At 32.8% G+C, this 16,157-nt stretch overlaps 1 protein-coding gene across 1 annotated transcript; it reads right to left on the bottom strand.

Moving 5' to 3' along the window:
• Positions 1-12,017: 12,017 nt before the first annotated feature.
• Positions 12,018-12,455, bottom strand: LOC149159850 (auxin-responsive protein SAUR76-like). The gene has a single exon (XM_089434440.1). The coding sequence runs from the start codon at positions 12,453-12,455 to the stop codon at positions 12,018-12,020; it is 438 nt and encodes a 145-aa protein (XP_089290566.1).
• Positions 12,456-16,157: the final 3,702 nt, after the last annotated feature.

Raw genomic sequence — 16,157 nt, 5'->3', positions numbered from 1 at the left:
GCTCAACACATAAAGACTTCGCTCATGAAGAAGAGGAAGGCGCAGAACTAGGGGTGGACACAGCAAGAGGTAAAGGCGCAGTTTGGTGATGCGCCCGTTCTTGGGCAAGGCCGCATGAAGTTAAGTGTCATTTCTTGGATTTGGGTGAAGGGCGCGGGTAGAGGTCCCCGCCGGTTGGAGTGAGGCATGCATAGGTGTGGCACCCGGTTTGTGCGATGACTTGGCACGGGTTCTTGGGTGGCTCGGGTGAGTGCCCGCCCATCGTGCAAGTGTGCACGGTGTGACTTTTGGTGAAGTGTTGAGATTGTGAACGGAGGTGCGACTCATGCGAGGCGCCCATGTGTGGCAACTTGGAGGTGCACCCAAGTTGGGAAAACAACACGATCGTGTGACAAGGTGAACGAAGGGTTGGTGAGTCGTGCGGCGACTGTGCAGAGGCGTCGACGAGCTAGGCAACTGAGTTTTTCCGAAGGTTGTAAATTTGGCTAAGTATGAAACTTGGTGTTTCCAAGTATACTTGTAAAGCTTTGTAATGTTGAAAGACTGTATAATATATTATCGGGCAGACTCATTGTTCAGGGAGTTTCCCCTCCCTTTATACTGTGCAATTATGTTCTTCATGTATAATTGTTAATGTTAATGAATGTGTATGGGTGATCATTGGTATAAAGGAAGCATTAATAATACTTGGTTGCAAAACACAAACTAAGTAGGATAAGTGGTTAGGCGTAGTCCACGAACATAAGTATTGGTGAAAACAAAGTGGTCGGTGGTGCCGCACCTCGCCCAGAGCGGTTGAAAGACTACCGCCGGCTTGGGGGAGTGACAGTTGGTATCAGAGCAGCTGATTCGGGCATTGAAGGTTGAAGCTGCTACACAACTCCATTGAAGTGAAGTTGGTATCAGAGCTAGTCTGAAGACTTGGAGAAGTCTTGTAGGAAGCTAGGTGAAGCAGGTGTACATACACTTGACAGTTGATGACAGTGGAAGCAGGTACTTGCAGGTGAAGGAAGTTGTTTCACATACAAGTGGAACAAGGGCTGGTTCAGGTTGTAGGCATCTTGGTGAAGCTATTGGATGGTCAAAACTAAATTGCAAAGAAGAAGGAAGTTGTTAGCAATGACAGCTGAATCTCAGGCTGGGTCTAGTCACGGTGCGAGGGATGCTACTATAGCATTCATTGAAAAAGTGTTGGAAAAGATGGAGGACTTAGAAGCTTTCTGGACTAAGAAGATGGACTTGATCGAGAGGGATCAAGAGGCCAATTGGAAGATGAAGGAAGAGCTCGATGAACTCCGGACTCAACACGAGTACACTAATCTTATGTGTACACAACTTGAAGTAAGGGTCAAGGAGGTTGAAGAGGCAAGAGACCAAGGTCTTGCAGAGATCGTGGACTTTCAGAAATCTCTTGACGAAGCCAGAGATGAGATCACGGTGTTGAAGAAGGTCGTGAGGCATAACTCAGGTGGAGGAGTGCCTCATGTGAAAGTCAAGGAACCAGAATTTTACGATGGTACAAGGAGTGCAAAGACTCTTAGCAACTTTCTATGGGACATGGAGCAATACTTGGAACGTTTGGGTCTATCTGATGATGAGACAAAGGTGAAGGTAGCTGCTCAGTTCTTGACAAAGGATTCTAAGATGTGGTGGTGAAGGAGGATGGATCAGACTGCCAATGGTAGTGCTGGTGACATTACTTCGTGGGATGAGATGAAGAAAGCTTTGCAAACCCATTTCAGTCCTTATGATGAAATGTGGGAAGAAAGGATGAAAATTAAGTTCATAAAGCAGACAGGGAACCTTTAGACATATCAGCGGGAGTTTGCAAGTGTGGTTCTGGAACTTCCTAACATGGCGGAGAGAGACAAGGTGTTCAATTTCATTATTGGGTTGAATCCTTGGGCACGCAATGAATTGAAGAGGCAGAGGATTAGAACACTTGAGGAAGCTTTTGCTGCTGTGAATAGGTTGGTGGAGTATTATGATGAGACTTCTGATGATAGGAAGAAGAAGTTCGATAAAACGAAAGAGAAGAAGAAGGATGATGCTTCGAAATTAGATGATAATTTGAAGATGAAGAAAGCCTTGAAGTGTTGGATATGTGCTGAACCACATACGGTGAAGAATTGTCCTTCTAGACCGAAAGTAGCTGCGATTGCACAGTCTAATATGAAGAATGAAGAAGCTTTTGTGGGGATGATGCAGATACTTGGTGTTGTTGCAGCTACAGAGGTGATCTCTTGAAGGGATCCTAAGAGGAACAGGTTGGAGTATGTTCAGATGAAGGTTGGGGGTGTTGATATACTCACTATGGTGGATAGTGGGGCTACTCACAACTTCATGAGTGAAGATACTGTGAGAAGAATTGGGCTGAAATTTGTACCGGTGAAGGCACAAATGAAGACAGTCAATTTTCCTCTGGATAGTATTCTTAGTTTAGCTTAAAAGCTGGACACAAGACTAGGTGAGTGGATAGGGAAGGTCGAATTCACTATAGTGTAGATTGATGACTACGAAGTTGTGCTGGGAATGGAATTCTTGAAACAATTCGATGCTATGATTGTTCCACATTTGAAGAGGCTGTATATTTACGATGGAAGGGAGGATGTACCCATTGGTGTACCAACCATTGGAGTGACAAAGCCTGATTGTAAGTTGGTAGTGATGCAAATGGAGGATGAGAAGCGAATGGAAGATATGAGTAAGCGGTTGTCTACGGTTGAGACAAAGCTTACCGAACAGTCATTGGTCATCGAGACTCTTTTAGATAGTATCTTAGATTTGTCAAGAAGGCTAGAAGTGGTTGAGGATGATGATGATGATGATGAGGCATATGTGAGGCCGAATGTCCGGGAGGAGGATCGGGTCACTTATCTACAGAGGATGGAGATAGAAAATCCTGATAGATGGATTGAGATGATTAGTGAGGGTGAGCCTTCAGGCTCTACTCCCTCCACATCTTCTTAGATGACATAGAAGATGGGGCTCATTGTTAGCTACTCATGGTAGTGAGTCCTTAAAATAGGTTGAACAGGTATGGAAGATGGTGCAGGGATGGCTTGGCATCAAGCATCATGACATGTTGCAGATGGGATGGAGTTTCCATGGACCTGAGCATGGGTGAGATTCTTGATGAGTCCGGGATGTGGCAGAATCCAAGATAGACTAGTGAAGGCATAAGGATGTTCACTCTCATGGCTTGAGTGTGACAGTTGGATTAGCTACCCAACTAGTTCAGACATGGGGTCCAGAAGTGCACAGAGAGATGTTGGCATCAGGCAGCGAGGAGGACAATTCACAGGAAGAGGACGACACATGATGGAGATGGGATTTCTACATATGTTGCAGGGATGTTTGCAGTATGTGGACAAGTTGACATCATGGACCAAGGACGAGATAGATATTGATGATGATCTTGGTGGATGGCTACCAGGATGGTATGTTGTCGAGGACGACAATGACTTCAGATGGAGGAGGATGTAAGGACCTGCAGTACTTATGCGTGTGGTCTGGCTTGAAGTGTGTTGACAAAGGAGAGAGATTGACTTAGCACGCGAAGGCATTATGTTATAATGAAGTGCAGGAGTTTGGGCGAGCTGTTTATACGTGTGGGAACTTGAACGATCACCCACGCAGTCGACCTATGAAGTAGCAAGGCCAACTCATGTTTTAGCAAAGATTGCGATGGAGATGAGGGCATGGGCAAGTCGGCTGGGCAGCGAAGACTTCGCCCTGCGACTCATATAAACTAGCATGCGGTGGAGATCATTTGAACTATCGCTCATCACTCAACACATAAAGACTTTGCTCATGAAGAAGAGGAAGGTGTAGAACTAGGGATGGACACAACAAGAGGTAAAAGCGCAGTTTGGTGATGCACCTATTCTTGGGCAAGGCCGCACGAAGTTAAGTGTCATTTCTTAGATTTGGGTGAAGGGCGCGGGTAGAGGTCGTCCACCGGTTGGAGTGAGGCGTGCACAAGTGTGGCACCTGGTTTGTGCGACGACTTGGCACGGGTTCTTGGGTGGCTCGGGTGAGCGCCTGCCCGTTGTGCAAGTGTGCATGGTGTGACTTTTGGTGAAGTGTTGAGATTGTGAACATAGGTGTGACTCGTGCAGAGGCACCCATGTGTGGCGACTTGGAGGCGCACCCAAGTTGGGCAAACAACACGATTGTGCGACGATGTGAACGAAGGCTTGGTGAGTTGTGCGGCGACTGTACAGAGGCGCCGACGAGCTAGGCAACCGAGTTTTGCCAAAGGTTGTAAATTTGGCTAAGTATGAAACTTGGTGTTTCCAAGTATACTTGTAAAGCTTTGTAATATTGAAAGACTGTATAATATATTATTGGGCAGACTCATTGTTCAGGGAGTTGCCCCTCCCTTTATACTGTGCAATTGTGTTCTTCATGTATAATTGCTGATGTTAATGAATGTGTATGTCTATTCATTGGTATAAAGGAAACATTAATAATACTTGGTTGTGAAACACAAACTAAGTAGGATAAGTGGTTAGGCGTAGTCCACGAACATAAGTATTGGTGAAAAGAAAGTGTTCGGTGGTGCCGCACCTTGCCTAGAGCAGTTGAAAGACTACCATCGTCTCCGGCGTCGTGACACTAGGAGTCACATGGTTCACTTAGAGGTTATAGTGGTAGTGGTTGTAATCAATCCAGTCTTACACAAGTATGAACTCAGCCCTCAACTTAAAAAAATTCTTTATTATAGACCATTACCTAAATTATATCTTTATTTAGATAATAATAATAACAATTGATAAAAATAATCAATATATAAGTTAGAGAATTATACATTTTAAATACAGCCTTTATTACAATATCATGGTTTATCATTATCACATGTTGGAAAAAACATAACTCATTTCATATGACAAATCCTCATATGACATTTTTTAATTAATAAATTTAAAGAAATAGATAAAAAAGATAGCTATTTTGAAAATAAATTTCAACCTTTTATTTGTGTACACTACTAAGACTATTCTAAAATATTATATAGAGTTTAAATCTTTATTATCCATCAAATATTTATTCATAATCAAATTAAAAATTTAGAAACCTTAATCTAAAATAAATATATGTATCATAATAATTAGCATAAAATTGTTTAAAAATTAATTAAAAACACTTTTAGTAACTACTTAAAGTCTAATTAAAAACAAAAATAAACATTATATAAAATAAAGTTTAAGTAACTTGCAAAAAGGAAATCTAACTAAATCAAAATCTACTACACTGAAACCATAAAAAAAAATTGGTGGATTCATCTCCATCGTCATATACACAAGCTCACATATGAATGGAAAGAAATAGAAAATGAGCTAGAGGTGAAGCCAAATTTAGGGGTTACTATTCAATTCTGGGCCCTCATTTTAGAGGAGTGTCCAAATAATAAAATCAATCTCATTTGTTATTTTTTAATTTTAGGAAATATTTGAACATATTTCTTAAGATTAACTTTTAAAATATGTTAGAAGAGTTAAATGTTTTTTTTCAAATTGAGAGTTGTTGCAATAAAGTTGTTCGAGAATATTATTTCCATGTTTAGTAACAGTGAGGAATAATGTGAAGAACGTGATTGTAATATACAAGTAAGGTTGTCCCTTATCTCCTACCCTTCTTGGAACATACATTTACAGGTTAGAAGAATGTTTGGAACATCTAGGTTGTGTAAGTCACTATCATTGGTACACTTATCATCCTTCTACTTTACATTGATGATTATGACCTTTGTAAGCAACTAGGAATCCTCAAGGGACTTCTTCTGTAGTATAGTATGACTACTAATTGGAAAGTGCAGATTATGACATCTAATCCAAAAAAACACATATGGTAGTTTCACATATGACGAGAACACCATGGAGGAAATTTCTTGATACAAATATCCTAAAATCAATATTAGTTACAAGTTCAATTGGAATTATAGTGTGGAGAAAAAGACAAATGTTGGATGGAAATCTTATTATGAGCTTGAAAATGATTGTATATTAGCAAATTTATGGCTAAGGGAGAAGAACATTTTCATTTTTTTATGCTTTTCACTGCTATTATCATATATGGATGTCAATTTTATAGATTCAATATTTTTAGATAATTTTGGAGAAAGATAAAGTAAATTCAAAATAATTGTATAACTTGTAATATCGAATTTAAAGGAAACAACATTGATGATAAGAGGCTCCCCAAAAATGACTCAAACTCTAGCCAAAATCACTTGCACTTCAAGTGGAGGTGTCATAGAGATGTCATGTATTAACCAAATTATTGGGAATAATGGAAATTCATATTGTAAATAGCAATAATATTAAAAATATTATGTCATTTAAATTCAATGAGGATTTGTGGTGAAATAAAAGATTAAACCAAGAAAAGAAAAACCCAAAGTAAGCTATCCACCTTAATTTAGAAGATCACAAGTATCTCTTTGTTTCTAATAAAAGAAAAAAAGAAAATAAACATTGTTAAAAGAAGACAAACTCTCCTATGAGCTGCATAGAGAAATAAAGTATTAGACAAATTCTAAAAATCCCATAAGATAAAATAATATGTATCTTTGTGACATTAAAATGATTAAAAATAAAATAAAAACATTCTCTTAAAATACTCTCAATAATATCTTACTTCAATATTCAATAAATTTGATTTTAATGACATTAATTAAATCATCCTTATTATAATTTTTATTATAGTTATAAGATTTGAAAAAATTTATAGATTAAATTTTTTATTTTTCTAATTTATATGGAATATCAAATTAAATCAATTTTAGTTTTTAATATATTTTATATTTATAAATATAAGTTATATTATATCTAAATAATTTTATTTTTTTAACTACCAATAAACTTCATATTTTTAAGTATTTTAATTCTATATTTATTATAAAGTTCAACCAAAAAAATAAATTAATTAATGTATGCTTTTGGGAATTTAATTTTCTTATACAATTTATAAATTTAAGAGTATAATGATAGTGCTAATTTAATTATCAACTTATTACACGTGTTCTGTTGGTGTATATTATATGACATTCTATGCCATGCATGGTTTCTAATTTTAATTTATTAATATTTTATATAATGTATATCAATATGTTAAGTTTAGTTAAGTTTAGGATGATTAAAGGTTAATCTGAATAAATATAATATAATATTAGATTTAAGGGTGTTTTTACTCTTGACTATTTTTGGTATATATATTGATAAGTTAAAAAAGTGTTTTGAAAATGCAAAGTTATGATGGCCATATTTTATATTATGGTCATAACTCTGCTCTTTTATGCTAATAATATTGTTTTCTTGTTGAGGAATTGTTACTATCTTGGCATGCAACTAAGAATCCTCCATAATTTCCTTTCCAAAATGAGTATGATTAATATGAGTGTTAATATTAACAAAACTAAAATCATGATACCAAAAAGATTACACACGACACATTCATGTATGACAACAACTAAAAAGAATTTCCTAAAACATCACAAACTCAATTAAAATAATAACCTTGAAAAACAAATAACTAAAAGATAGAAATCTTACTATAAGCTTGAAAACAATTGCAATTTAATATATTTATAAATATAAATTATATTATATCTATATAATTTAATTAATATAAACTGGAAAAGAATTGCAATTTAATATATTTTAGATTTATAAATATAAATTAAATTATATCTTAACATTTAATCAATATTTTTACTACCAATAAACTTAACATTTTTAAGTAATCTTAATTCTATATTTATTATAAATTTCAACCAAAAATAAATAAAATTTATGCTTTTGGGAATTTAATTTTCTTATACAATATATAAATTAAAAACTATAATGATAATGCTGATATCACTATCAACTTATTACACGTGTTCTATGTCTATATTATTAGACATTCTCTGCTATGCATTGTGTTAATTTATTAATATTTTATATAATGTATATTATTTATTGTATCATTAATATTAATAGGTTAAGTTTAGGATTATTGATTATTGGTTTGAATAAATTAAAAATAATATGGGATTTAAAGGTGTTTTTTCTCTAGATTATTTTTGGTATATGCTTTCTGGTATGTTTTTAGTATACTCATAACTTTTTTCTTTTATGTTATGGTATTCTTTTTGCTAGGAGTTATTATTATCTTCGCAAGTAATTAAGAACTTTCCATAATTTTATGTATAAGATGAGTATGATTAGTGTGATTGTTAATACTAACCAAAATAAAGTCATGATACCAAAAAGATCAAACACTACACGTTCATGTATGGCAATAACTATTTGGAAGAATTTCCTCAACACATGGTAAGGGCAATTGAGATTATAACATTGAGAAAAGGATAAATGGAGGATAGAAAACTTACTATGGGCTTGAAAATAATTGTAAGTGAGCAGACATTTGGATGTTGAATAAAAGAAAGAAAAATCCTCTTTGAGACTATGGTCATTGCTATTATTTTGAATGGATGTGAGGTTTGGTGTTGCAATATCTCCAAGGAATTGTGGATCCAAAAGTGATTTATAACTTACAATCTCAAGATTAAAGGAAAAACTCCACACCCCATCCTCCTTATTGAAGAAAGTCTTTGCCCCATCTAAAGCATGGCTATGACTAGTTATACTATGGACATGAAGACGGAAGTTATATATGGAATCCAATGGGTTACCTAAAATTGCTTCTAACTCTAGCCAAAACTCCCAACTTTGGCTCAAGTGAAGATGGCATAAGGATGCCAAATCTTGCCTAGACCATTGGGGGGAAAGAGGAAATCATTTTGCAAAATAAGGATAATATTAAAAATATTTTACTTCAAAATTTAAGAAGAAATCGCGGAAATAAAGAGTTAGAAGGAAAAAGGAAACTAAAATATTAGAAGGTGGTGATAAACGACAATCCAGAAATTAAAATATCTATCTGCCTTAACTAGTGTTAAGGAGAAAATTAACATTTCTATGATAGTAACTGATTCTCATAAGCTTCTTAGTGAAATTTGGATTTTGTCAATTCCAAAAATACCTTAGAATGAAAGAGCCAACCACCTTTGCAATACTATGAGGGTGAAAAATGAAAATCACTTTCTTTTAGAGTATCTATTTTATACTCATATTTGATCAATAGACCATGTTACAATATTAAAGGCAGTCTAACTTATAGAGGAAGTATAATTTTTCACAGGAATTCATCAAAATCTGGCAATACAATTTCAAGATTTTTTGTTATTTAAAGTACATTTATGAATACATAAATGGATTAACATCCTCAAAAACTACAAGGCACTCCGATTAAGCAGATTAAACAATTTAAAAAAAAAAAAAAAAAATTTCTTGGATTTTGATTAAAATTAACCAAAAAAAATGTAGTGAAAAAAATCATTTCGTCTATAAATTAAACTATACCAATATTAAATAATTATATTTTTTTTGAATTATTCTAAAATCTCTACCAAAACTAATAAATTAATAGAATAGTAAGGCCCCCTCACCTCTGTTAAAACATTAACCTTATCTATTCTTGTTTTAATGAGATCTTATTTAAAAATAAAAAATATTATAGGTTTTAAGGATGGAAGAAATTAATATAATTATTTATTTTTAAAATTTTTAGAGAGATATAAAATGGGGTGCAAATATTTTAAATAATAGATTTAAATTTGCATAATCATACTGCCATGTAGATTTTCAAAAATATCCGGTTATAAAATTTTTGATAAAACGGCAATTTTTTTGGAAAAAAGATAACCACAAAAATGTTGAATAATTAAACATCCATGGTTGCGTTTGTTTAATATCCCGAATATACCTTTTTAGCACATATCACGTTACATAATAAAAGCCCGAAAATCACTAACCATATTCAACATCACAGTTACAACGGAGAGTGCTATATTATTTAATTTTTAATGGTGGAAGATTTTTTATTTCAATTTAAGTTTACAAGGATATGTTGATTTTATTTATTCATATATGTTGATTTTATTTATTCATTTATTGACTGATAGTTTAAATTGATTTTTAAGGGAATATGGTCAACATATGTTTAGTCTTAATGTTTATCAAAGGTTGTAATGTGTTATAAAATTTGTTAGGTTACATTGATTTTTAATAAATTTAAAAAAATAGATTAGTGTTAAGTGGCTCTCGCCCACCAATTTCTTAAAAATTTAAAATTATTTCAATTTAACAAAATAATTCATTTACAATAAGATATGCCATTCTTTTTTTCTCAAATTAAAATAGACCTATAACCTTTATGTACATGATTAGTCAAATAAATAAAAACATTATTATATTACCATAATTTTTGTAATTATCTTTTTTATACATAGTTAATTAAATAAAGTTGCAACATCTTTTTATTATTATATTTATAAAGTCTCGGTCTGTACTAGTTTGCTAATATCGTGTGCATATTGCTGACTTCTGGAACACCGATACGCTTGAGCAAGACAAGTCTTTGTCATTCCGACAAATTTGTCTTTTATTCTTAAATACGCGTGAACGACGTTGAACGTACGTAAGAAGATAAGATTATTCTGGAACAATGGTTTGGTGATGAAAATTAAAATCGACTACAGAGTTTTTCATTTTGGGAAAAAAACAAATCTCGTTGAACTACATAAGAAATCCTGTTTAAACAATTTATGGCAAATATCCATCTGTGTTGAACTTTAACATATGAGCAGTTTATGGCAGATATCAGCGTGTTTTGAGTTATAGATTAGAGAATATGTTGGAAATTTAATAATCATGGGTAAGTCAAATTTATTAATTTTAATTTTAGAAACCAGAATTGTAAAAAAATAATATGGATAAGATAATAACTAATTTTAATTTTAATGAGTTTTAAAGTGAAGTTAAGTTCTGGTCAATTTCCAAAATGCTATGGCATGAAAAAATATGTGGCTATCAAATATTAAAAATGAAAAATATTTTTCTGGATTATCATGTTTTTATTCACATTTATTTTAAATTTCAAAATATCTGTATCAACATTTTTGACTTATTATTTTCCTATAATATAATGATGATGATACTAAACCTTTTTTAATTTCTCTGAATTATAAAAATAAATATTAAAAAATCTCAATTAATCTCTTGTAAAATTTAATAGTCTTGATGATGAACTACACTTATTACTTCGAAACCAGCCAAAAAATTCTCTTATATCATTTTTACGAAAAAACTTTACTTAATTCATTATAACTCACAAAAACTTAAATACAAAAAATAACTATATGTTTAAAAACATCATCACAATTAATAATAAAAAACATGTACATACTCGAAATATGACACGGATTTCCAAGGAATCTTGCAAATGGTATCCATGAGAATGGATCGGGATGCCAAAGACTTTTCACCGTACCCTGTACAGAGTTTTGTGAAATAATCTCATAACATGAAACATTCGTGGCTAAAACAATATTTATAACCCTTACAATCAGCATGTACAGCATTTACAAAATTCCTGTCTGTATTAATTTCTCGCAGCTACTTCGCTATTGCTTGATGAACAAGTTACAGATATTTCACTTCCATGCAAACCCTTGGCTTTTATAATGTCCATTGCGAAGGAAACTCTGGTCATACTAAATAGCAAGATGTAGCGGATCCAGATGGGGAATCGAATCATAATAGAGGATTTGTTTTTTGATAGGGTGAATAGATAATTTGTTGGAGTAATTTGAGCGATAACTAAAATCAAGATATAGTGATATAGTGGATTTGTACTAGAAATGGAATCATAAGAGAGAATGGTGAATAGAAGATTTGTTTTTTTAATGTAGTGAATAGATAAATAGTTGGAATAATCTGAGTCAGGACAAAAATCAAGATATAGTCTATCTAAATCAAGAGAAAATATTAAGATATAGTCGATCTAAATCCAGAGTGAATAGATAATTAGTTGGAGTGGATAAGAATATGATAATAAAAGAAAATAGTGAATAGATAATTAATTAGAGTAATAAGAGAAAGGACCAAAATCAAACCTAGCCGCTGCCATTAATTACAGGCATAGAAGTGGGCCAGTTCCTCCAAGGTAGAATCGCTCTGAATCGCCTCTGGATCAGCATTCTCTAACATCCACACCAAATGCTCGAACAACACCACCTCGCAGGCAACTGAGAAGCCATCTTTGAATCTCTCAACGATCAGCTCCGTTAACAATGGATGGTTGAGATACTCCACACATATGAAATATCGTCTCCTGCACTTCCCAACATACATTGCCTTGTACCCGTCCGGCGCTTCGCCTACTTTGTGATCATCTGCATGGACGAGACTCAGTGGCCTGTTTTCTGAAAAATGGGGTGAAATAACTTCCTCCCAGTCATGAACATCATCTCTGAATGGATGAGGATGGGAGCTGAGATTACTGTATGAACGACCCACCCTCGGGAAGCTTTGCCACCTCTTGAGAATGTTCTTGATCTTCTTCATCGTGCTTGGCTGCACCATCTTCAGAGCAAAAGTTTGCTTGGCTTGCACGCTATAGCCCTTCTCTCAGGGAGTGGGGAAATGCATAGACAGAAAATGGGGCTCAGTTAAGGGAGCTCTGCGGTGTTTTGAAGAAGGCTTCCGCCTTATAAAGAGAGACGAAGGATGAGTGCCAAATGAGACAAATTTTCTAGGATATTATTCACTGTAATTTTCATATTTTGTTTGTTGGTAACTTTATTAAATTATTTAAATTTTTATGTCGATGAATTAAAGTTGGAATAAACATAGTCTAGTATGTATTTTATTTTTCAAAATTGGTTAATCTTAGGTAATTGTTTAAATTGTCACAGGGAATTTTTTTTTTTACATAAGTGTTTGTTTATTCTTTATAACATTGTTTAGATTGTTATGACTGAATAACTTTTATTAATGCAGTGATTGTTTTAAAATATTTGGCAATGAGAGTGATTGTTTTAAAATATGTGGCCATCAGAATTACAAAAAGTAGAGTAGTATTTATAGAATTTAAAAATGTTTTGTTTTTGTTTTTATTTTTTCAATATAGTTATTTATTTATTGTTTAGTAAATTTAATTAATTATATGTATTATTTAATTTTTATGTTTATTTAGAAATAGAATAATTATATTTATATACATGTTTACTTAGAATAGAGTTTTCAAAATTTTTGTTCACTCATTTATATTAATAAATATGTTTATTTTGGAATATAATTTTTTAAAAATTTGGTTTATTTTAATAATTATTAGGTAGATGGTAGGGACTTAACTTTTATGGAATGTTTTTAATAGTATACACAAATCATAGGTTAAGATTTCTCTTCAAACTAGTTATGCTTTTTTGGCATTTTCAATTGAATCGATTGATTAAAAAAAAGTCATAGAAACAAGTGTTATATGAAATGAGTTATGATTTTTTTTGCAATGTAGTATTAATAAGCTAGGGTATTTTCTCGGGCTATTGTAACAAAGCCTATTTAGAGATTGAAAACTTCCAAGGTAAAGTGGAGTAAATCTTCATGGATAAAAACCTTATTCTATGCTTTTTCAAATGAATATATGTTTAACTCATATATTAATTTTTTTTCTAATTAATAATCATAATAATTTAAGATAAGGTTATAATTTAGTTAGTTTTTATGATTTTCTAAATTTTAGCAACATATGTATTACGAAGTAAGTGTTTTCATAAATATAACAAAAAAATTATTGCAACACAAAGAATGCCTTATCAATGCTCACATTTACCTCATTAAACATGTATACAAATACTATGGATCAGCTTTAACTTGAGAAGAAAAGAGAATTACACATCTTATTGTAAAATGGACCAATTTGCTAAACAAAATTTTCTTATATATTAATTTATCCCTCTAATTAGAATTTGAACATATTAGAATGGGAATAATCTCAAATCCATAGAGAATTGGTGGGAAGGGAGCTATGTGGCACAAATATAATTTTTTAAATTTATGCAAAGTCAATGCAACCTAACAAACTCTATAACACACTACAACCATTGATAAATGCTAAGGCTAAGCATATGGTGAGTATATTCCCTTGAGAATCAATCTAGGTCATCAATTAAAAAATAAAAAATAAAAGTCAATAGATCCTCATCCACCTTAGGATCTACCTTAAGTTGAAATAAGAAGGTAACAAGTGTCATATGAAATGACTTATGGTTTTCTTGGTCATATGGTATTGATAAGCTATAGTATCATAACAAAATGTATTTCTAAGTTAATAATGTCCATGGTAAATTAAAAATGATTCTCTATGGTTAAAAATATAATTACATTTTTTTTAAATGTATATATATTTAACTCATATATTCTTTCATTTTAATAATAATGATTTAAAATGAATTTCTAAAGGATCTTAGGTGGGGTAGTTTAGTGAACAATTTGTTTCCTTAGTCACGTGAGTTCATACATTTTGTATAAGGTCTGTTAGTGGCATTTATGAAATGTTGTATCTCGTGTAAATTCTCATTGTTGCTAAAAACATAATTTAAAATAAAGTATAATTCAGATATTTGTTATTAGTTTTTAATTATTGTTAAGAATCTTGTTACCTATCTTTTTAAACGCATATATGTTTAATGGATATACTAATATTATTAAAACTAAAAGCAAATAAGATGTAAAATACTCTTATAATATGATTTATACTCATTTTATTATCGAGATATATAAATTAAACTTAGCTTACTTTGAAATTACTATGGCATGTGAATTTTATTTATATTAATTTTATTTTAACTCTAGTTTTTTATAGTATCTATATAGATCTATCTTAATGATAAATGTAGCAAGTGCCTTGAGGAACCTCTTTTAGAGTGGAAAACTTGCAAAACATTCTTCACCTCCAGAGATTTGATCTCTCTATATGCTTGATAGATCCATGGCTAAGATGGTTCAGTTGGGAGCTTGACAATACCGATAGGGGAGGGGGTGAATCAGTATTGTCCAAGATGGATCACTTTTACACTTCTTGTGTTGTTTGTATCAGTCAATGAATCATGACTTGGCTAACCAACATCATAGTATAAAAAAAAAAATTAACATATGCATCATCAACCATGAACCACGACTAGCAATACATATGAAATCACATCAATTAAGAGATCAACACATAAACACATGATACCATTAGATGTTAGGTGGAAACCCTTCTAGGATAAAAACCATCGTGCTTTGTTTGTCTTCCTCTTCTTATTATTATTAAGTAATATTCTTTTAACCTCCACCACTAGCCACCAGCAGTATGAAAGCCCTGACCTGTGATGCTTGTGGGAAACCACTTGCTCTAGGGAACTAACTGATAAAAGCCACCACATGCTCAATTTTGCAGGTCACTACTTGTTATAGGGTCTAACCTGCTGGAGGCCCCTACCTCCAATATTTTATCTAGCCATGATTGAAATGAAGCCACCCCACCCTCATTAAGCCACCACTTGCTACATTGAAGGTCCCAAACCTTCAAACTCTTTTGTACCACCTTGCAATAATTTTCAAACTATGCCCACTATACATTTCTCAATCAAATATAGACATCGTTTAATCTATTTTCACACTGAAGCAATGTATATCCTTTTTCTCAACTGCAATACATTAACACATGAGTCTCTGCAACATAATCAACAACTCATCAAATACCTCTGCAACATAAATCTTTGAGCACCAATCAAATATGCTCATAAAATCAACAACACACTGTCAAACTGTAATGACATACTCTGACAATATCATACGCATCATACACATCAAAAACCAATACTCTAACCTTACAGTCAATATTAAAACTAGCCCTTAATAGGGTAGTAACATCTTAAATACATCCACGCAATATCAATAAAAGGAAGAAATCTCACTCTATTTAACCATACAAAGGAACTAATGACACGTAACCCCATCATATACTCTGATAACCACATTTTCTCACACTCTGACATACATGATATGGACAAAAATACATAGCATAAGTGTGAGCTCTCAAGATTATCCATATAACACCTTTGTCACTAATCTTTAGCCCTTGCAAAACATTGTCAGCTATACATAGTAGCTTCACCATCCTTTGTCATATGCACTATCCAATAACATCACTCTTCCACAACCCATTACATTCTAAGATCATAATGGCTCTATCCATGTGCACTTTGCTTTCTTATTAAATTT

This window comes from Pinus tabuliformis, chromosome 5_2, assembly GCF_031772625.1.
Source record: "Pinus tabuliformis cultivar Carrire ecotype Pingquan chromosome 5_2, CPIR1, whole genome shotgun sequence".
Classification (NCBI taxonomy): Eukaryota; Viridiplantae; Streptophyta; class Pinopsida; order Pinales; family Pinaceae; genus Pinus; species Pinus tabuliformis.
Note: the sequence above shows the minus strand (reverse complement) of the source record. Positions and strands in the feature narration are given on the sequence as shown.

Excerpts from the sequence above, each read along its gene's own strand:
- LOC149159850 (XM_089434440.1), bottom strand. The coding sequence starts at position 12,455 with ATGAAGAAGATCAAGAACATTCTCAAGAGGTGGCAAAGCTTCCCGAGG.